Below are 23,508 nucleotides of genomic sequence, written 5' to 3'. Positions count from 1 at the left end.
ATACATACAGGATGGACGAACTGACAGGATTGTTACTATGAGGTGGATCACATCTAACATGTATAGTAGAGACAAACTCACTGTGTCTATCTAACGTTAGTCATAATGAAGATGTATATACATTTCAGTTTTAGCAGGCAACTATTTTTACAGCTACATTATTGTTCCAGCCACATTAATCACAACAATGTATATACAATTAAAAATTATTATACATAAATCGTCAGTTTGTTGTTTTACACACATGCACACAGACATTTTTTCATACACGACATAGTCGTGAGATGCAAAAAACATATGGCAAGAAATCTGTAGACTCGTCCATAACAACAAAAGACAGTACTTTATTGAACCTTTTCTAATAATTGTGCGCTGCAAACATGAGCATTTTTGACAATCGTTTCTGTCCAGTCCACTAATTTTTTTTCACGTTTAACCACAGCTGTCATTGGTTTCTTGTCTGGCAGTGGCAGCAGATATGCGATCAAATTTCTAATTTGAGGCTGTATTACGTCGATTCTGGCACCCAGAACCCATTTTTACGTAGCCAAATCTGCGCTGGTTTGAATGGGCCGCCTCAAGTTTCACCTTTGTTTTGCTGCTTCCAGCTAGCACTGTGACGTCGGCTGACCCTAGTTACCTGTGGTTGGCCTGGCCGTGTGACACACAGAAAACAACAGGCCAATCAGAAGAGAGGCTCATGAATATTAATTAGACAGGCCAAAATCGACCTGTTCTTAAACAGTCCTCCTGAGAAAGGAGCTTCAAAAATATAATGAGATGTTTTTTGGTACTAATACCACAAATGTACATTTATGCATTTAGCAGACGCTTTTATCCAAAGCGACTTACAGTGCATTCAGGTTAATATTTTTTACCTAAAATGTGTTCCCTGGAAATCGAACCCACAACCTTTTGCGCTGCTAACCCAATGCTCTACCACTGAGCCTACTACCACTTTTGGAAATTCTTATGAAGACATTATTTTTCCATTATGTTTTCACAAACCGAAGCACCGATTGGAGCATTTTTAGGGCAACTTGTAAGAAGTGACTTCCCTTTGCTCCGTCTCATTCATCTTGTGATTTTCTCAATGCCTTTTTGCCACTGTTTGTTGTTGACCTGGAACTCTCTTGGTTATGGAACCATATGTCTTCGCTGTTAGAAGAATGGGATCTGGGTCCTTTGTTTGTTGCTTCCCTCTTGATTCAGGCCTCATTGCAATGGTCAGTGCCTTTGGCTTTAAATGAATCAAAAAGAGGCACATTCTGTGTTTTCCTCTCTAGCTTCCCTGGGGCAGCCAATGAAAAAGAGGCCAATTATCTTTGCAAAATGGGTGCTCTTTTGCAGCAATGACAAGCCTTCAGTTCTTTGAAACAGCAATATTCCAAATTAAAAGAGGTGGAAATGGGAGGGAGCGAGAAAAGATGGAGTACTCAGAATGTGACACCACAACCCGCGATGAGATTAGCACATCTCATGGCGTTCACTAGTAATCCTGTTTAAAACACTTTGCTTGTCGGTTTCTTCCATAATCCAAACACCGCACTCTCATTTTAGCAGAACAGAAGAATTAAGCTGTTATTTTTACCTTTTGTTCTGCACCGGATCATTTATTTCTTGATTTGTTGTTTTTGGGATGTCATGAGAAAAGCTTGAGGTGCTTGGAAGGTCTGTTTTTGGTTGATACTGTCAGATGACGATAAGCGACAGTGCATATGAATGCACTCAATTTTAGTACCAGTGAATTGGTGAAATGAACATAAAGGTGTTAGTTCACCTTCAAGTAAGAATAGCAGGCGCTGAGGAGAAATGTATTATTTCTGCATTTTGCCTTCAGGCTTATATATTCAGAGCACTGTCATTCTCCAAAACTCTATGGCTTTTCCTGTATATATTTAAACTTTTGCATCTCCTGATTTAAATATATATATATATATATATATAATATATATATATTTATATATATATATCTATATATATTCTATATATATATATATATATATATATATATATAAAATTTTCAAAACTTGCTGGTCTATGACAGCAATGACTGTTCAAAATAAATTAAAGCAAAAAACAAACAAACAAAAAAACATATCTTTTAAATTAAAAAAATTGCATGTGCCAAGTTCTCAGAAATGTTCTCTGTATTCATATTGGTTTAAAAAAATTTCAGTTTAAATGACACGTGGTGTAACCATCAAAGTAAAAGTAGAAATAAATAAACAATTTAAGGGTTAGGTTGCTTATTTTTGCAAATATCATGTATTATTTTTGGAGCTTTGACTAAATGACGTTTAACAACCTGAACTAACCTTGATGTATAATAAAAAGGCAAATCATCTGATATTTTAAGAAACATATGGACTTCTTAACCACATAGTCATTAGGGTCTGCAGAAGTCCCCTCTATGATGCCATTTCCTGTTTACAGTATGTTTTCCCCCTGTATGTTGGTAAAACCAATTATTATTATCATATATTTTTTTAAATACTTTTGTAAACGTTTTTAACAAAATTGCTATTCATGTTATTGACCCCTAGAATAAAATATAAGATTGAATCCTCTGTATTGGCCAGAATGTAGCCTGTGCCATGTTTTTATAAAGTAATGTTTGGTCTTCATGGACATTTTCTCATATGGAGCGTAACATCTGTCTCTCAGTATCTCTCCCTGAACTTGTAGAAACCTATAGGCCTCCTGCTGCATTTGGGTTCTTTGCCAAGGTAGGCAAATGCCTCAATCACTACAGCATGCTCCAAGGGAAGTCTTGATTCATAAGGCTGACCTTATAAATTCTTCACGATCCCTTGGGCCTTTGACCTGCTGTTCTTCATGCGCCTTGCTGTGTCTCTTCCTCCTCATCGTTGTCCTGCTGTTTAATGTCAGAATTACCTATATAGATCACTTACCATGCAGGAACATCAAAATCACTTCACTGTATGGAATTGCTTTTGTCTGGTGTCCAATTGTGAACTGGCTCATGCTATAACAGGAAACTCTTTTTGTTCTTTCTCATTCCTTAGAATAGGTCTTTAGCCAAGAGCAATGGTGCTCAGTAGGCTTTCTAAGCTAAAGCCCTCTGTGTGACAGGATAACCTGTTTTAGGTTTGCTCTAAAAACTCTTCAAATTGAGATTTGACTTGAGCTTCATTGCTAGAGGGCGTTTGATTTCACCTCTGTGAAAACATGCAGCGTAACATTAGAAACACGGTGTGAATTAGTAGCTTGTAATGGAGCTCCTTATTAGTGAGAAATGAAATTAGCGTGCCCTCTAAATTTAGGTGGCCTGAATGATATCATTGCGGGGCTCTGATCCAAGATGTTCTTCCCTAAGCGCAGTGACTCTAATCTGGAGAACAGTTTCAGTAAGGTATTACTGTATTAGACACTACATATTTAGGTAAACTGGTATCAATGTTAGTAAAACCAAATTTGTGTAATAACTAAGGTTTTTTTAATTGCTAAAGTGGTTTCTTGCTTAAAAAAAGGAAAAAAAAGTTTATTTTTTATGTGATGATATTCTATTGGGCCAGTGTTGTTTGGACTACAATGTGTGTCCCACAGGAGAAAGTAAGTCAACCAAAGCTCACTGGAAGAAGAAAATGGTTCTGGTGACATTTCTGCAAAATTACATTAAGTTGCTTCTTGCATGTTTTACAGCACTTTTAAAGTGAAATGTCTAGTGAGTGGTGCTAAAAGTTTATTCAGTTTTTCCAGAAACTAATGAATGTGAAAGTAGTAATGGTTTTTGTATAGTACATATCGCAGCATTTTGGAAATGAAATGTCCTATAAGCGGAGCTAAAAGGTTAATGCTCTATCACTTTTGAAAATAATAGACTAAACCCTACCATAAACCTAACTAATAGTGTTAACAAAAGCAATTGTAAGATAAAAGCACATTTGCTGTAGCTACCATACCATTTTATTTTGCTTCTAGTGATTCATGTTTCACAGGATCCGTATGTGAGCACAATGCAAATGTAATGCTGTACCGGGTCGACTACCGAGCAGTTTTACTATTTCACAGAAGTCATATTTATGGAGTTCGTTATGTGATGGAAACATGAAAATGTATTTGTTTACAAATCATGCACTACGGTAAAAGTGTTTTAGGTCATAACATAGTATTGTGCAAGGAACCATGTGAAAATAAGTATATTGATCGATTTCTCATCTTTTGCATAGGAATTAAAGTTGTTGGTGTTCATTTCAATTGGAAAATATAGTGAATTGTTTTGCCAAAATCTAGGTAGAGGCATGTTTTTCCAGTGAGCCTATGTTGAAGAGTTATAAAGTTTTTTTTTCCTAAAGAGGGTGAGTAAATGATGACAGAATTTTATATTTTGCGTGAAGAAACCAGGTGCAAACATCCTCTTTCATCACCCTCGTGTTTTCCAGGGTAAGGGTCTGGAAGCGTATCGCAGCCTGCCTCATGATGTTGTTTCCTGGGCCACCCAGTTTCAGAGAGAAAATGCTCGCTCCTCCCTCAGTGCCAACCATCCCATGGTGGACCGATGGCTTGAGCGTCAAGAGCAGGTACTTTTCAAGAACTCATCCGCATATACCCAGCTCCTAAGTGCCTCTTAACTCCAGTAAACTGCGCTGATCTATAAACTTGTGTAGTTTTTTTATTGGGGATTTTTGTTTGAGTTAAAATTGGATTCAGGAGTCAAGGGGAGATTATTGAATATAGCACACAGTAAAAAAGGATTGCAGAGAGAGAAAAATACTAGAAAACGACACCCACGTTGTTGGATGAGGATTTCACTAACCTTACAAAACGAGGGCCACGGTCTCCATAGACGTGGATGCTGAGTGTCTTTGAAATTCAGCTCTTTTGTCAATGTATTGGTGGAACGTCTCAAGCAGTGTGGGAGGAGTTTCGAATTCCTCTCCCACGCGCTCAGAGGAGAGAAATAAAAGAAAGAGGTGAGATTGAGATGTTTGAGGCGCCCGGTGTGCTGCGGGGAATTCACTTATTAATTTTCGCAATCGATTTTCTCGAACCGCCAGCATCCATTTCACTCTTCCCCCCCACTTTTCTTTCTTTGGCCCATTGAAACGACTGTGACAGAGGTTTCGGCTTCTTGTTTGCAATTCAGGTGGTCGCGGCTTCTCATTCCCCAAAAGCTTGAGTTGGCTCACAAAGAACCCCCCCCCCCACCACTTCAAGGGCCCGTGGCACTGAGAGTCGTGCATCATCATTAGGGAAGTCGTCTTGCATGGAGGAGCCTCCGGGTTGGATGTTGGGCTGCTGGTGGGTTGAAAGGAGCAGTCAGTCAAGGCCTGGGCTCAACCTGACAGACTCATTCATTTGAGCTTCAGTCTATTACAGCTTAGCCTGACCCCCCAGTCTGTTGCCCACCCTGCATCACTCTTACTTGCTTTTTCGCTCTCTCTTTCTCTTTCTCAAGCTATGCCGTCGTAGCACCTCTGCTCTCTTTTCTCATTTCTCCTTGCCTGTTTCCAGCCCCTTTCCCCTCATTTTCTCTCTTAGCAGGAAGTGGTTATTTGAAGTGACAGACAGATTTCAAGACAGATGCAGAGGTTCTGTTGCTATTCAAGCACATTAACACACACACACGGAGTAGGTTGAAACTAGTGTAGCTAATATTTCACCTCCCTTTCTTAGTAACAATTTGGTAGTATTAGCCTATTATTATTATTATTATTATTATTATTATTATTATTATTATTATTATTATTATTATTATTTATTTATTATTATTTTTTTAAAGCATTTTAATGATGTGATTTAATGATTTTTCACCTAAAATGTTGTCATTGCTGATTTGGAATGACAAGAAGGCGAGAAAGGAATTTTATTTTTAAAATTATACTAATGAAAATTAGTATGAATCAGACTGTTTTGAGTCAATGACTGCAAATGCAGCTTGTGAAAACCTCTTTAGTTTATTACTGTAAAAATATGTCACATGAATATGTTTATAAGTAATGCATAATCTTGTAATGTTTGGTAACAGTATGTTTATGGTTTTGTTGTTGTCATTTTGTCTGTCATTACACAGTACTGCAGTGTGCAAACTTTTTATAGTAGCCTCTACTGGCTCATCACAAAGCCCACGATACACAAGGATATCGCAAGTCAAGCACATCTTCGTGTTTTATATTCACTCAGTCTGTCTCACAGTGTGATAGTTGCCTCTACTGGCTCATCACAAAGTTCTCAGCAATTATGTCTTTATTTCCATCTTAAATATCCATTTAATCTTTCATTTCCACTTTACTTTTATTGGTTCTAATTGTTTAGTTGCCTTCCTCTTCACAGCCTGCTCAGTTCGATATAGCATCCATTCTATTTGCATAATGTTGTGGCTTTTTTTTATAGACCTTGAGTAAGCTACTTAATTAAGCTTGGCTATTTTCTCTTTATTTACCATGTCAGGCATGCAAAAGTATGCATTTTAAACAACTCGCAAGGAGACTTTTCTTTCATTTCAAATCACTTTTTGTTGCTTACTCCTCTTTTCTATAAAAATCATCAGTAAACCCGATGAACAGACACTACCATTTTAAATAACTTTTAAATAATATACCCTCTGCGCTTCGGAAACTGTGAACAGGGAAGAACTAGGCCTCAAAATTAAAGATGAATGATGCAACATAATGTTAACGGGGTCACTCAGTGTCAGTCATTAAAAAACAGTTTATTTCTCTGAAATACATAATATGTGACAGTATATTAAGTATGTTTCTATATTATTCAGTATTTGTGTATATTATATATTTTAATATGGCTGTTATTGTTTTGCATTGTTAGTTTACACCTATGTACACCTATGTAGATTTTAAATAATTTTTTGCTTCTCTTGGTTTATTAAGTATAATTGTCGACTTTTCATTGTAATTTGACTTTTGCATTATCTTGCATTGGTTACTAGACTCCACAAACATTCCCAGATTGTAGTTGCGGTTAAATCCTTTAATTTTTGGACAGACCTAGTATATTATATACATTATTATTTACAGTAAATATTTTAGTGTATTATAATAAAATTATATAATATTTTTATTATATATTATATAATAATTTAAATATTCCTTGATTACCATTATTACATCCTCAAGATTTAATTGATTTTTATGTTTTTTTTTTTTTTAAATTAATGTTTTAATTATTTGATTTTGCTCTTCATTTTTGTAAAATTTCCATATACTGCACTACATTGGAAATTGCGTTGGTCACTGAGGCTAAATGTGGAAGCAGTTGATCATATTGTTTGTGTCTCTCTTGTGTTAGTTTTCGTGCAGAATATGCCACATGGAGTTTCTGCCTGTGTTTTTTATTTTTTTTAATTTTTTTAATTGTGCAAGATCTGATGATTACGTCAGATATACAACACTCTATCCTTATAGACACAGCACCTTTCTCTGAAAGGAACACAAGTTTTGTAGAAGGTAAGGAATGTCTGAGTGTTTTTTAGCCTTCCATTTAGTTGAATGTACAACAGCTTGAGATGCAGAAGAAATGCATTTTAAGGCTGAATGTTGATTCAAGCAGCCCAACTGTGCTGGTGCTCTCCAAAGTGCGCTCCGCATAACACCACAGCAGTGAAGCAAACCTACGAGAGCACTTCGCACGGTCACCTGAAAAGGACGTTCCGTTCCAACACTCAGTAAAAGCTTTGCTGTCTTTCACAAAGTCAGTGTGATTATAATGATGCATATAACACGAGAACCCTCAGATTGTGTTCCAGGTTCGTTCCCAATGTTTTTAATTGCATCCTGACGTGTCAGTCTCTCACATTCCCACCTGGTGCTCTAACAGCGAGGTGCTGCTGCGTCTTTCCATGGGGGATTGTTAGAATGGCATTTTCCTTTTTCATTTTTCTTCTCCCTAGTGATGAATTAGAGATGACCCATCTGGGCAGGAAGAGGGCAGCATGAGGCTTCAGCTGTGGATTTGTGGGTAATGCAAAGTGCAGCAAGGTCATGAGGTCTCCTTATTCTGGAACAAGAGAGACTGGATTTGAGAATTTCATCATCAAATGACTTTTTGCATTTTTATTCAAGAGAGTGGAAGTCCAGCTTCAGTATCTGAATTCAGTATCGCAATTTAGCTGGGCTTTTGAGATGGATTATAGAGGTAGAATGCCATTTTTGTGTAATAAATTAGAAATTGTCCAAGAATTACTCTTTCTCAGAAGAACTGCAAGAGGCCGGCAAATCAATGCTTTATTATTAAGTGCAATTTTCTACTAGTCATTTCTATGTAATGAAAGTGGACAAGGTGTTATTAAGCTGTAATTTAGTTTTTTGTGTGTTGTAAAAATGTCTTCAGAACTTCTTATATGAGCTTTTGTGGTTTTCATTGTCCATCATTATGTAAGATCAGTCTAGTTCGAGACATTTCTCAGGTAATGGAGGTTACTAATGTCAAGTTGCTGCTGAAGTTCAGTTTTGAGCGTGAAAAACATTGAATGGGTGTAATGAACAAAACCAGCAGAGTGCACCTGAAGAAATTTGATATTTAATGGTATAGAATTTAGATATGCAGTATTAGACATAAACCCAGTAATTCGATGGGCATGTTTGAATATCTGCAATACATCACTGAAGCACTCCCTGTTAGACTGACATTAACAGATGTTTTCAAAACATGTATGATAAATAATGCATGTGAATTAACTCTATTTATGATGTCTTTCAGATGTTGCTACACAAGATGCTAAAATTTAATGCAATAATCTCCAGAAAATGCATTCACACAAAAAAAAAAAAAACGTACACACATAATAACACCCAAATGTTTAAAGGAAAAAAATTTAACAGATAACAATTTATTTTAAGGTGTCCTTACACATGTACACATGTTGTTACACATGATGCATGTACTTACTATTATAATTACAATAAATTATGCATAATTACATACAAGTAACCCTAAGCCAAACCCGAATCCTAGCCCTAACCTTACAATAAGTACATGTAATGAATTAATATTACTCAGTGCTTAAATGTATAATTATACTGTAACAAAGACACCTTAAAATAAAGTGTAACCAATAAATAATAATAATAAAATAAAATAATAATAATAGTTTTTTGAGTATTTTTAATATATTTTTTCACAGTGGTAAAACTACAATACTTATGTCTTAATTGTAAGTGCTAAATCATCAAGCTTTTATTTTATTTTATTCTATATTATTATTATTATTCTTTTTTTAAATTCTGTAAACCTCTGTCCACAAACATTGTGTGAAAATGTGAAAGTAACTGTGTACCTGGCACATGTTGCATTCCCAAATGCACATTAAACTCAAAATAATGGATCTGCTCACGTGTAAAAGAACATGATGCCTCGCTTCACTCTGAAACATGCAGCACAACTGTCTATTTACTGCAATTTAAGAACCCTACGCCATTGAGTTTTCATTTTTTGTTTGATTGATAACTGTGTTGACAAAAACAATGGTGCAAAAGCAGTGCTTTAGTGATCTTTTATGTTATTATGCGAAGTGAAACATTATGAAACTGTGGCAGGCTTTCACATTGTCTAGGTAAGTTAAACAGAGAAAGTATCATTCATATCCGTGTCACATACTGGGAGTAATCGTTAGGGTTACTCCACTTCTACAGAAGCTAATTAATTGCTGTATTTACTGCCCAAACAGCAAACCCCCCTTCATCAAAACTCTCTTATCCCTCAATACAGAAGGATACCGGAGAGAGTCTGAGGTATAGATTTCCCTCACATCCTGGTGAAACAGTACAGAGCGCCTCTGCATTTCATCTTCCTGACAGAGCAATAGTGGATTGGTTTTGTGGTTGGAGGATTCTGCGTTCTCACACTCTGTCTTGTTTTCTGCTCATCCTCCACAGGTTTTGTTTCCACTCTTTTCGAAAAATGAATCCTCTCCCTCTCCCCATTTCTGTAGACAAGACATGGGATTCTTCCACCCCCTCGGAAGGTTTCACATTATTTGTTGTTACTTTTCCCCTCCTTCTCATATGTGCTACCTTTTGCCGTGTGTGTGCAACAGTAACACAAATACATTCTCGCCTGCAAGCATAGCGAACCTGGCCTGTAGGTGCTGCTCTGATCTCACTGTTTGAACCCTCATCCAAGAGGAAAGAAACAAAGAAAAAAGGGCAGATTGAAGAAACCCTCTTTCCCTTGGCTCCTTTGAAAGGCCTCCCCCATCATACCACACACACACACACACACACACACACACTGTGATTATTCACCGTGCAAATGGCAACCCACCAGAGAGCAGCTCCTACAAAGAAACCCAGACAATGCAACCTGAGACACTGCTAAGTTCAGCCTACCGTAATTAACTATCTGCCTTGTTCCTGCCTGCTGGCTTCGTCCCTCACACTCATTTGGCTTCCATTTATCCATGTAAACAAATAAAACACATTTCTTTTGCACTTTCTTATGAAGCTACATTGCAAAGAGCTTCAGAGATTTCCAAACGAGGCCCATCGCCAACACATTAGCGAAAGCTTTATTCAGTATTGCTGAGCCGAAGCTCCTGTTGATCTAGCTTTAATTTCTTCTCTGGCACACTGACTCTCTTAAACACACATTTGAGTGCAATTTCACCCCCTTTGTCTCCTGTCTTTGAGTTTACGAGCTGTTGTACGTGACGGTCTAGGTGTCGGTGAGACTCATAGTGGAGTTCAGCTAATCTCTGAGGGACAGGTTGGTGAAGTAGACATTAAGTCTGACCTTTAACCTCATAATCTAATGTCTTGGGCTCCTCACTTTCCCCAGGCCCACAGCTGACACCATTCGACCTTTCTGAAAAGCTTTCCTCACAACGCATCCAGGCTTGTGCTGTGGAGAGCACTTAGTGAACTGAAACCATTCTTCTCCATTAACCTGCCACCACTGGCCCAAACTATGACCTTTTCATGCTACTCCAACTGGAAGCAAGTGACAGAACCTTCCTAGAAACCAGTTTGAGGTTGTGGCTGAGAATTTGAACACTAGGTTGGACTGGCCTAAGCTGGTCAAGGCTTTGGTCAAGATTAGACCAGCAGCAAACCAGCTCCCTTGTTCTATAAACTAGATTAACTACCTTAAACTGGTGTGGGCTGTTTTTGTCTCTGAATAGCCAAAGGAAACTAAATTAAGATGCAAGCTTTTAAAGATAATTGGCTACACATTTTGTACCTTTTGTGCTTGCTGCAATCCAGAGAAGTACAATTTATTTTCTTTTTTCAGTCAGAATTTTTCTCTTCTGAAGTGGACTGAGCTCTGGAATCAAGTGACAGAACCTTCCTGGAAATTCCTGTTTGAACCAGTTTAAGGTGGTGGGTGGGATTTTGAATATGGTAGGTTCTTTCGATTGGTCCATGTTGGTCATAAGCTGGTCAAATCTTTGTTAGGTGGTTGACTAGCTGGACTACCAGCTACTGTGACCTGACTAGACTTGGTCAAGATTAGACCACCAGCAAACCATCTCATTGTTCCATAAAATAGCTTAACTACCTTGAACAGGTGTGACCTGTTTTTATTTGTATTTATTTTTTTATTTATTTATTTGTCAGCAGGGCCCTTGACCAAGATTTTTTTTTTTACCAGCTCTGCCAGCTCGTCACTCGTCCAGTTGGTCAGCCAGGTAAATGAGCCTGGACAAACTAGAAACTGCCTATAATGTTCTGAAAACCAACTACTATTTTAAAAGGGATAGTTCACCCAAAAATTAAAATTCTGTCATTAATTACTCACCCTCATGTTGTTCCAAACCTGTAAGATCTTTGTTCATTTTTGAAACACAAATTAAGATATTTTAGATGATATCTGAGGGCTTTCTGACCCTCCATAGACATGTGTCAAGGTACTCTTGTGAACGTGAATTTAAAACAAACAATTAATATAAAAAAACTTTTTGAATAAATTATCTAATCTTCAAAAATAATTTGTCTATGGATTAATCATAATAGCTTCAAAATTAAGGTTGAATCGCAGATGTCATATAGACTATTAACAATGCCCTTACTACCTTTCTTGGCCTTGAACATAGCTGTTGCATTGATGTCTATGGAGGATCAGAAAGCTCTCGGATTTCATCAAAAATATCTTAATGTGTGTTCTGAAGATGAACGAAGGTCTTATGGGTTTGGAACAACATGAGGATGAGTAATTAATGACATAATTTTCATTTTTGGGTGAACTATCCCTTTAAACCAGTTTTATTTGGATTTTCAGTCAGGCATAAATGCATGAACTTTCCGAATTTCTCATCGCAAGTCTACACCATCCTTTTTGCAGCTGTCCTCTCTGTAGTGACCCAGAACAGATATGTGTAGAAGGTGACCTTTGTTCTTATGTACCTCTGTGGTGATGTCTGAGAACACACTGTTTTCTTCACCTCTGCTTATCCCAGCTGGGATGTATTTGTGTCACTTTAGGATGTGCATCAGGTTAGAAGTTTGGTGATGATGTCATAACACAGTTCCTTTGTTTCTGCTCCTGCCTGGGATTTAGTAGAGCTGGTCAAGGGCATTGCTTGACTTACTTGGACTTGGTAAATAATTGTAGGTGATCTGTTTTATTTCAGATAATTGTTCGGACACTTAAAAAGGGGCAGCTTCCAAATTACCAATCTGGAGTGGTGTTGCATTAAAGCTTAAGGCAGGGAACTGGAAAGTAGCTAGTTCAAACTCTATCAGGTTAGTCCTGGAATTGTCCCCTATATGTCCTTCTACTATATGTAATGCAGATTTATTCCAGACTGTTTTGTGTCCTAAGTCTAGCTCCTTGGTTGCATAAATTAATGTCTTACATCATAATAGACCACCAGACACAGTGATTCGGGAACTTTCTCACTGACATTCGCATTTCTAACGAATCAAAACAGTCTGGAAAGTTCTTTGGACTGTCTGAACTCCCAGAACAATCACTTGGCTCTGAATAGAACAGCCAAAGGAAAGCTATATTAAGATGCAAGCTTTTACAGATATCAGCTATGCATTTTGTACCTTTTGTGCTTACTGCAATCCAGAGAAGCACTTTTTTTTTTTCTCACTCAGTCCAGACGCATTCAGTCAGAATCTCTCTCCCTTTTGAAGTGGACTGAGCTCTGTGGCGAGTCTAGATGCACGTCTCTTATCTCATTTGTACATGAGAAAGAGACATTTTGGGGTTTCTTACAAGACTTTAATTTCACCACAAAGCATGGCAGCGGAGAAAGAGATGAGAGGAGTCTGAAGAAATGACTGCTGTTGTTGCTTTTGTACACCTCTGTCTCTATCCATTGTTCCACTTTCTAGTCCAAGATATTATTTGCTTCTGCGTCTTTCATTGTCTCAGCATAAACATAGTTTTTCCACACTTCCTTTGTAAAGGTAAGCAATTTGTTGCAATAAAGCAGTATATTTAGCAAACAAAAATTAGACAAACAGTGAAAGTCACATGAAAAGACTACAAACACAATGCAATCAATATGGCAACTACCAATGAGAGTGACAGTGAAAGTCACATGATCAGACTTCTGGTACAGTGGTCGATAAAGAGTTTCTACTTGTACAAACCCAAAAGTGACACATTTTGACAACCTCAGTGTGAGCAGCCCATCAGAATTGGGTTTCATGAATGCCGTATAATGTTATCTTTGAGACACCTCAACTCAAGAGTTGCTTGCGAAAGTTCACACTTTTTATATCAATCCTCTTTTCTAGCTTCTCAATCTATCTATCTACATTCAAAGTTCTGACTGAACAACATTATCTAAATCTAATCAGGTCATGTTTTTATGCAATCATGCGGAATTTTCCCTCAGGGATCAATAAAGGATGCTTATCTATCTTTGACATGGTGTGAAACTCTTTGCACCTGTCATGCTGACAAAACACAAAGCAGATCTTCCTTTACCTGTAATCATGAGTCTGTCCTCCACAACATGGCAACCCTGTCCATATTTCACCATTATTTACGTTCTTTCTTTTTTTTCAGCCACTCTTTTATTTCCGCACGGGTGATTATGAGTGTGTTATGTCCTGATTAGAATTAGTGAGTGCACTTTGTGCTCTGCTCTATAGAGTGAGAAATCACTCCCTCAGTGAGAATAATTGAGCCTAGGCCCGGTTGCCAGCTCATTACCCACAAATCATAGCAGGCAGGAGAAACTTAGCAGGAGACAATAATGACTTTGGGGAATTTGGAACCTCACTGTGGTGGAAACTGCTGTTACACTAAGGGCACATCCTAGGTGGGGAACTGTACGAAGAGGTGTACGAAAGCTGCAAGCCAAGTCAAGATGTGGGGTTATGCTACTCATATTAGATCTGTCAGAGGCGATGTAAATGACTATGGTGCAACAAACTGTGAATGAAAGTAAAACAAGGCAATTCTCCTCAAATAGACTGGACTTGATCCAAGCTCGGTTGTTGATGGACTGCGGGAGTTAGCCATGCTTGAAAAGCGCTAACATCCATCAAAGGTTTTGCATTTGTAACAGACAACTTCCTTTAAAAGACAATTTTGGCGTTAAGTGGCATCTCCCTTTCTTGCTCTCTCTCCAGCCAAGCGCTCCACACCTGGACGCGATTAAATACCCAGAAAATGGGGGTAATTGAGGGAAGACGTGTCACCGTTTACGCAAATAGCAAGAGGTCTTAAAAAAATCGAACATTTTTGAAAGCTAAGAGGACTGTGTTCTTCCACATCTATTAGACTAAATGCTCTAACGCCATTTATTTGGATGACAGCTACGCGATGAGGTGGAAGATAGACTTTGGAGACTGTCAGTATCTGATTTCCCAGCCTTCCTGAATAATTCATTCCTATTTGTGTGATTTTTTTATTTATATTTTGCAGTTTTCTACTCTCGGTTCCAGTTTATAATGCGAGTGTCTCCTTTGCTTCAAGTCATTTGTCTCAAATGAGTCCACTCCACAGTGTCCATGTCCATCGTACCAACGGGCCGCTTTTGTTCTTTTATTGCTTCCATTAGAGGGTAATGCTTTTAAGTTGCCATAGAAATATGGAAACTGTAAACAGCTCTACATCTGTGAATGGAGGCCAGGAGGAGTCCTTCTGCCCATTTAGAGAAAAGAGAAAAGCATTTGATTTGCATGAGTGGCGAAGAAAAGCAGAATGAGCCGTTTCTGAATGCAGGTCTGCAGAGGCCATCTACGAATTGACAGGAAGGAGTGAAATGCAGATGCAGGCTGAGTGGAAGGTCTGTCTGCTTATTTCTTTCTGTGGGAAATAAAATCACTCACAAATTGATCTCTGCGGGATGAGGACTGCATGGTGGGCTTACTTGTTTCCATAGAGCGGGGAGTCCCTCAGTTCCATAACCTGGCTGTCCACAGGTGAAGCGTAATGAATGCAGGGATGAATATGCATCAGTAGATGCTGTTCAAAAGTAAATCGTGCATCACATGCTGTTATTTTCGTTGAAGACTTCGTTCCCACCAGTATGAGGCCTTTGCCAATGTTCAGTGGTGTGAAATGATTGAAAGCCGAACCAGCTGTCCCTCAAGCGCCAGATTAAAAGTCATGAATAACAATATTCAGTTGTTATTTCAAAATAAAAGTCTGTCATGAAAATATATTTGATGACTAAATCATTAATATTGGGATATTGATGACATCAAAAGAGGTTGACCGATGTATCGGTTTTGCCGATTAATCGGCACCGATATTTGGTTGCTGGAACAATCAGTTATCGGCAAAAACCCATGCTGATAGTTTTCCGGGTTGTGTCCGTTGCTGGAGCAGCTGAGAAGGGTCTGTTTTCATTATACAGTGCGAGAGCGGCCTCTAGTGGTTGAAATCACTGACAGCAAATGATATTTGCTTAGACATGTGATGCTGCACGCTGAACAGAGCGAGAAACTTCAGACCCCGGAATTAAATGCAGCTGACAGAAAAAAACACAGAGCGGCATTCACATAGTTTTCCATTAAATTACATTATATTAGCCCGAATCGTTGTTAATGTACATAATGAATTGTATATTGAGCATTTCCATCGAAACGTTTGTCTTTCTGTAGCTCTAATAAAGTCTGTATTATTCATTTATAGAGCTATAATACAGATTGCTCTTTCTGTTTTCTCCATTTTTTAAACACTGAAATTTTTTAAAAACTTATCTATGCCTCATTGTTCATTCTTGAAGTAAACGTGTGTCCATTTGGTGATTAAATAAACTGTTTTAGACTGCTGCTCAAGTGGATTGCAATGCGTCCGGAGTGTGTGTGATACCGGCGAGTTCTCCTAGACTGCTGCTCTTTTATTTTGATTAGATAATCATTAAGTGTTCAAGAAAAGAAGCAGTTAAAGTATGAGAGTATACATTGTGCTAGTATAATTGTAATGCTATGGCCTTTGTGTATATATTTAAAGATGTGCAAATTTAAAGGGGTCATATGATGCTGCTAAAAAGAACATTATTTTGTGTATTTGGTGTAATGAAATGTGTTTATGCGGTTTAAGGTTAAAAAAACACATTATTGTCCACATACTGTACATAATTTTTTCTCCTCTATGCCCAGCCTTCTGAAACGTGTCGATTTTTACAAGGCTTATCGCTCTGAAAAGCGAGGTGTGCTGTGATTGGCCAGCTATCCAGCATGTTGTGATTGGCCGAATGCCTCAAGCATGAGACGGAAATGTTACGCCTCTTAACATGAACAATGAGACAAAAACATAAAACCCATTATAAATGTTATTTAAACATGATTTCTAGTCGTGTTTTCTTTTGGAAGGCAAAAACAAAGTAGTTTCGCTTTCTCAACGAAACAGCGTCACACACCGCTGCCTTGAATGAGCCACGGCCGGCTTGAGTGAGCAGAGTTGGGCGGCTTGAGAACAGTGCGGCAGGCAGATTCTATGTAGGAGCGTACCTTGGTCTTGCAGCAACCACATGTGACGACCCTGGGCTGGACTCCGCTTCGTCCATGGTGAAAGCCGATTAGGCGATTCACAGTGCAAAGTTGATGTATTTCCTCAGCGACCAGCACGGATCAGCTACAGGCATGACGAAGCGGATATCGTCCTCTTTTGGAAGGCCAAACAAAGTAGTTTCGCTTACACAGTGAAACACACAGCGCGGTGGCGGCAACGTGGTGGAGAGGTAAAAATAGCAGTTACAACAAAAACTACCCACACAAACCATCACTGAACACACAAACGCTGCTATACAAATCTTCCCACATACTGACGTAGATATGTGGGGGCGTGTTAGAACGAGCCGTTTCACCCCTTTAAAGGGCTCATATGATGCTTTTTTAAAGATCATTATTTTGTGTATTTGGTGTAACAGAATATGTTGACATGCTTTAATGTTCAAAAACACATGATTTTTCAAATACTGTACATTATTGTAGGTCCTCTATGCCCCGCCTCTCTCAAACGCGTGGTTTTCTACAAAGTCCCTCCTTCTGACAAGCGCAGTCTGCTCTGATTGGCCAACTGACCCAGTGCATTGTGATTGGCCAAACATCGCAAGCACTCGTCGGAAATGTAACGCCCCTTTCCATAATCGCGAGCTTCATCTTTCAAAATATATGTAAAGACAGCTAATAATGTTATAATTTATTTATATTTAATAGTCTTAATGGAGTTTCATTTTAAGGCTGCCTTCTTTCTGGACCTGCTGTGGTACTTTGAGTTATTGCTTGCTGCTTCATATGAATTCTGCTGCGTTTCAAAGACTTTTCCTCATTCTCTCCTAGCGGAACAGACTCTAGAGTGGGAGGATGTCTTGGATGGTTGCACCTTTGAACCTGACTGATGCTTTTGTGATTGGTCTAAAAATACAGCAGGTAGCCCAGGCTGTCAATATATCAGAGATCCGTCTCACAGCAGAACGAGGGCGGAAAGAGAATCAGCCGTGTTTATTCTATAAAACAAAAAGCTTAGTGCAAACACGCTGACGTGCTTCTCCGCTCCCCGCTTTCCTGTGTTTGTTCTTGCCTTCATTCAAATATCTGCTCAAATGCTGGATGTGTTACTTTTGGCATATGGGCTTTTCAATTGGGAATAGCAAGTGTGGATTTGTATTGTCTTGGAATATAAAAGCTGTCCCATTACAGTTGTTGGCCCGGCTTCACAATGTAGCCAATGAACTTGGCGCTTACAAGATTCTTCCTATGAAGTGTTGACACTCGAAGGAGCAAACTTCCTGTACAGAGTGAGCGACACAGGAAGGGCCTTATCCTGTCATGAACCGAGCTGCAAGTGAGTGCAAACATTTGGATAAGAAGGTTAGCAGTATCATGGTGGTTTTTTTTGTAAGAGGAGGGAACACCGTCGACATGACTTCCCACTCCGACTGAAACAATACCAAAAGAATAATAGTCATCCTTGCTGAGTTTTGCCAAAATATGTGAGGAAACGCAGTTAATGCTAGAGTTCATTGACCTTTTCTCTTGCAGTCTGAACACAGAAATGGCCTGAAAGAAATCTTATGACTTTAAAAGAAAACGTATTGTATTGGGTTTTTATAATAGCTATGTTTTGGCCATTTACACAAAGACATTAATATCCATGTTCCCCTCGCTGTCATTCATTGGATTCAGATGCTGCCAGCTGTACGTTCCCATCAATTAACTTGTCTCATTGAGTCCAGGAAAACGCACACATCCAACGGCCTCCTCTGATCCCACTCCCAGAGCTCCAGAAGAAGAATGAACTGTAAGACTGTAGACCACACACAAACCCTTCAGCTCTGAAAAACAATAGATTATAACACACGTGACTGCATAGGGCTGCAAACAATCAGACTAATCAAATCCAGTGTGATGATCTACCAAAATTAGGTTCATCAAGCTCAATTTGTTAAAAATGATTCACCGGACAGTAATGTATATATATATTCTTGCAACTTTGTTTTCTTTCAATCAGAGCAGGTTTTGTCTTTCGTTTGTAACCGATTGATCATTAATCAATAATTGATCAATTATCTGATTTATGCACCTCAGTTTTTGTCTGGAATTAGTGCTGATTGAAAGTTGATTAAAAAAAGTTAATATAGCATAACAAGAAATTTATAAGCATTTTTTTAGGCTGGTCATTCTTTGACTGGGAACACCATGTCCTAATCAGACACTATGTGATAACATTCAAAATATAAAAAAAATCACAGCCAATCAGAAGAGTGTGTGGGCGGGGTCTCTCCGGAAGCGCACTGCACTCACAACAAACTGGAGAAGTACATAATTTAATTCATAAACATTAAATCATTGTAACATTATTAACAGTACATACTAAGTGACTGATACCATCTTTGTCATGGAATACACTAGTTTGTTCACACTGAGTTTTTTTTAATGTTCATATTTCCTTTAACTTATTTTGCACAATCTGAGGGAAATTATCCGTTGTGGCTTTGAGTATGGTTAGAAAGGTCACACAAAAATAATATTAAAACTCACATTAGACACTAAATAAAGTTTGTATACTGTTGTTCCATCTGCCTAAAAGACCTAAAAAATACAAATATATATATATATATTTTTTGTGGAAGTTGTTATATGCTGTGTGAGCAAAGTCAAGTTTTAGTCCAATCAGATAACATTAACTAGCATTTTCAGGAAAAGAACAATCCTCTCCAGGTCAAAATGACCACAACACAACTTGAAGTTTAAAACATCGTGGCTGAGCAGAAGTGGATGCTAATAGCCAGCTCCCTCCAGGTGTTCTATACCTCTTTAAAAAGAACTGATGTGTTTCAGTATTTGTGAAATCACTCTCTGGAGTACTCATGAAACTGCTGTTCTGTTTCCATTTTATCCCACAATCTCTGCTAATGTCTTTATGAGCTCAGGTTTTTGTTGCTTTTTGTAATCACACATATGCTCAGTGACCTTCATGGCTTAGAGCCAGATTAATAGCTCCATACGGAGTTAGTGGGACGATCCTCCCTCTTAATCACCTCTAAATTATGATTAATCATGGAAAAGCAGTCATGAGTGTGCGAGATGTGCAGCTCAAGGCATTTCAGAGGTACTGGAGCTTTAACTATATGTTTCTATATCAGGAGAATGTGCTTCAGTCTAACTTTTAAGTCACATGGGTCTTTAGTCTTACTGTACCATGGTATCACCATGGTTTTTTGACATGGTACTGTGATAATGCAATTTTCTACCGTAACTCTACCAAGAATAATACAGTAGCATGATATGTTAGAAATACTATTTAAATATCATACTGTATGGATGTAAAATACTGCTAAATAAATAAATACTTCAAATGCTATGTTATATAAATTAAATCATTTTAAATAATAATTAATGACACAGATGCTAATACGTTCATTTATTATTATTTTTTGTGTGTGTGTGTTTGTGGAGTGTTTGTATTTATTTATTATTTTAACAATTATTTCAGTTATTTTTAAATAACAGATTATTATTTATAAATAATAAATTATTTAAAAATAATTAATAAATAATAATAAATAATAAATTTTAATATTATTAATATTATTAGGGTTAATTTGTGTTATAATATAAAATATTAATACATTAGTTATTTTTTGAATATAAAAATATTATTAAATATTTAATTAATTATATTCATATATTGTTTTAAATAAATCATCATCATCAATTATTTCAACATTATTTGTTTAAAATCAATTATTCTTAAGAAACATTACTTTAGATTTGTTATAACTAATATCAGTCACTCAGCTGAATATTGGGGATGTGCTTATGGTCTTGTGATATTGTTGTCACTATATCATCCTTACAAAGGGAACAACTCTGACTAAACCAACAAATCACTTCAAAAGTGGCCCCAGACAAAAGCAGGCAGTGATAACTTGATTTTCAATAATTCATGCGCTCTTAAAACCTCTGTGTGGGATATGAGAAAGTATTCCTGCCTGTGGTTATTGATGAAGGCATGCCAGTTAAAGGCACTGCCTGCTTTAGGTTTTATTATTGACTAAATGATTGATTTAAACCCTCATAATTAGCCGACCTAATTTAATAAAAGTGCAATTTAACGATACTGCAGCCCTACCGAAGCGTGCCGTGGCTTTGATAGATATGCCTGTGCGTGTATGAAATCACAACTGACAGATGATGCATTCGGTGACTGAGCGGGAGAGCGAGAGAGAGAGGGACATTGACATTTGTCCCGTGTCCCACTGCGGGTCACTCTGGCGAACTTCTGCTCTCCTTGATCTAGACAAATGTGAGTTAGCTCACGTATCTGATTTAATTTACTTAATAGCATTAAGAACCTGTTTGCCTTTAATTTGCTCAAAGTAATCCTCGGCCGAGCCAAACTTTTATACACCATTAGCGGTGTCTTAAAAAACAAAGGGGAGACAGGTTTAAAGGCGCTGGTGTCTGTGTTGATTTAAGTGAGGGAAAATAAGAGCTGAAATGCAGTGGCGGAAATAAAACTTATCTCATTGGATTGAAGGATGCCAGATTTCAACTGCTGCCTGATTTGTTTGAGCATTCAGACATACTGATTGCCAAGTCTGTTTCTGTAGCTCATATTTGGGTGTTTTGTTTAGTTTGACTTTGCTTTTTATGTTTTTCTTTTCTTTTTGTCGTTTTGTTTGTTGTTGTTTTTGTGTTTTCTTTTGTGCTTTGTTCTTTTTTTGGTTTAATCATTCTTAACACTCGCAATTGAAATATAATATGCACATGTTTGAATTACAACATATGAAATATATCGTCATATGACGTTATGTACGTGTATATATCCGTTTGCATGTGTCTGTACACTTACATAAAGATACATATGTATTCGTATACCTATAAGCATTATATAAACATTGTCTATCTATGAAGATTTTTATTTTAAAACACATCAATGCATGTTGATATAAAAAGTAAATAGAGGTAAATATAAAAGAAAGACGTTAAAAAATTACAAAAACAAGGCCTTTCAGCACTGTACAGAACTGCTGAAAACAGAAAATCAATGAATAAAAAAAGAATAATAAATGGGGGAACACATCTTATTTCAAGTGCCGAGCATGTTTTGTCTGAAATAAAAGCGTTAGATAAGCTGACTCACTCCTTACTGGCCCAGAACGAGTACGGCTCTCTTTGAAGTCTCCTTCTTGACCCAGAGGTGCCATTACAGGGGAATATGAAAGTGTCTGAACATGAGCTCAAAACTTAGAAATATTACCGGCTCGCTCAGCAGAGGCGCACCCGTGAGCACGACACACAAACTGACAGAGCTCTCATCTCTCGCCAAACAGCTGAGCCGATTTCCACAGGAGACTAATAATAATTGCTGGAGAGATGCTGCAGCTGATATATATATATCATATTACAGAGGGTAAGGCTGTTGAGATGAATCATACTGCTGTCACAAAAAACAACAACTACAACAACAACAACAACAAAAAAACACCTCTGGTATAGTTATTCGGCCATTCTGTAATAATACCATGTTTTCGAATGCAAGTTATGTAATCAGATTACTTTTGTCAAGTAACTAATAAAGTTATGCAAAAAACGCATTACATTTAAATTTACAAGAAAATATCTGAGTTGCATTTTCAAATAAGTATTAAGTATATCATGTACTGACTGACAGCAAATCTGTCCTCAAATCGGGAGTGAGTGCAGAGCATTGTGTGAACATGATGCTTACTGAAGATCTAAACTAAAAGTGAACATGCATTTACTAATCTCACCTGCACAAAAACAGGTTCAGTATTCCTCAAAATGAATAAAAACAGTCAAATGCAAACCTGCAATATTTAAATGTTAAATAACACAAATATACTTGATCCCATGCATTTGATCCCATTTTATTAATCGATGTCTTTGCTGCTGACCTTCAATGATCCAATTCAACGAACTGTACTAATCTGAAGAGTGTAGAAGTTCTTCTTTTTCTTCCTATTTGAATTATTTTCACTTTTGGTGTAAAATGGCTTTTACATTTTCTAAAAAATATATAACTCTTTATTTTTAAAACAAACAAGCAGCCCAGGTGAAAAGAGTAACACAAAAGTAATGTAACACATTACTTTCCACAAAAAAAGAAACACAAATTAGTTACTTTTAAAGGAAGTAACACAAAATTGTAGTACATTACTTTTGAAAGTAACTTTTCAAAAAAATATAACTTTCTATATTAAAAACAAACAAAGCAAGCCCAGCACAGATGAGAAAAAGCAATACAAACATAAAATAATGCTTCACTTTCCCATAAAATGTAAGTAACACAATTAGTCACTTTCTAGAGAGTAACGCAATATTGTAATGCTGTACTTTTAAAAGTCACTTTCAAAAAATATAACTTTCTATATGAAAAACAAACAAACAACAAAAAAACAAATCATAAAAAAGAAAAAGTAAAATAAAAGTAAACATAACTCACAAAAAAAAATAAAAAATAGTGCTATTAGTTACTTTTTAGGGAGTGACACAATATTGTAATGTATTACTTTAAAAGTAACTTTCCTCAACACTGGTCACAGTGCTTAGTAGTAAAAATCAATTAAATTCGATTTACTTCCAGTCAACAAGTCTTTCTTTTAAACAATGATAAATAAAGATTAATTTTTGCAATTATAGCTTCTCT

The 23,508-nt window shown here is 37.2% G+C and overlaps 1 protein-coding gene across 5 annotated transcripts in view; it reads left to right on the top strand.

Annotated features, from left to right (window-relative positions):
* LOC109070279 (partitioning defective 3 homolog) overlaps positions 1-23,508 on the top strand; it is a 455,709-nt gene that overhangs the window by 184,907 nt on the left and 247,294 nt on the right. For 2 of the 5 annotated variants that reach the window (XM_042751637.1, XM_042751640.1), the window contains exon 5: positions 4,407-4,544. The exons of 1 other annotated variant lie outside the window; for it this stretch is intronic. In XM_042751637.1, the coding sequence (XP_042607571.1) occupies positions 4,407-4,544 (138 nt within the window). Of the gene's footprint in view, positions 1-4,406; positions 4,545-5,508; positions 5,512-23,508 lie in introns of all 5 variants that reach the window. 2 more of the 5 variants (XM_042751636.1, XM_042751638.1) reach the window with 2 other exon arrangements.

Source organism: Cyprinus carpio, chromosome B24, assembly GCF_018340385.1.
Source record: "Cyprinus carpio isolate SPL01 chromosome B24, ASM1834038v1, whole genome shotgun sequence".
NCBI lineage: Eukaryota > Metazoa > Chordata > Actinopteri > Cypriniformes > Cyprinidae > Cyprinus > Cyprinus carpio.
This window is presented reverse-complemented; position numbering and strand designations above follow the sequence as displayed.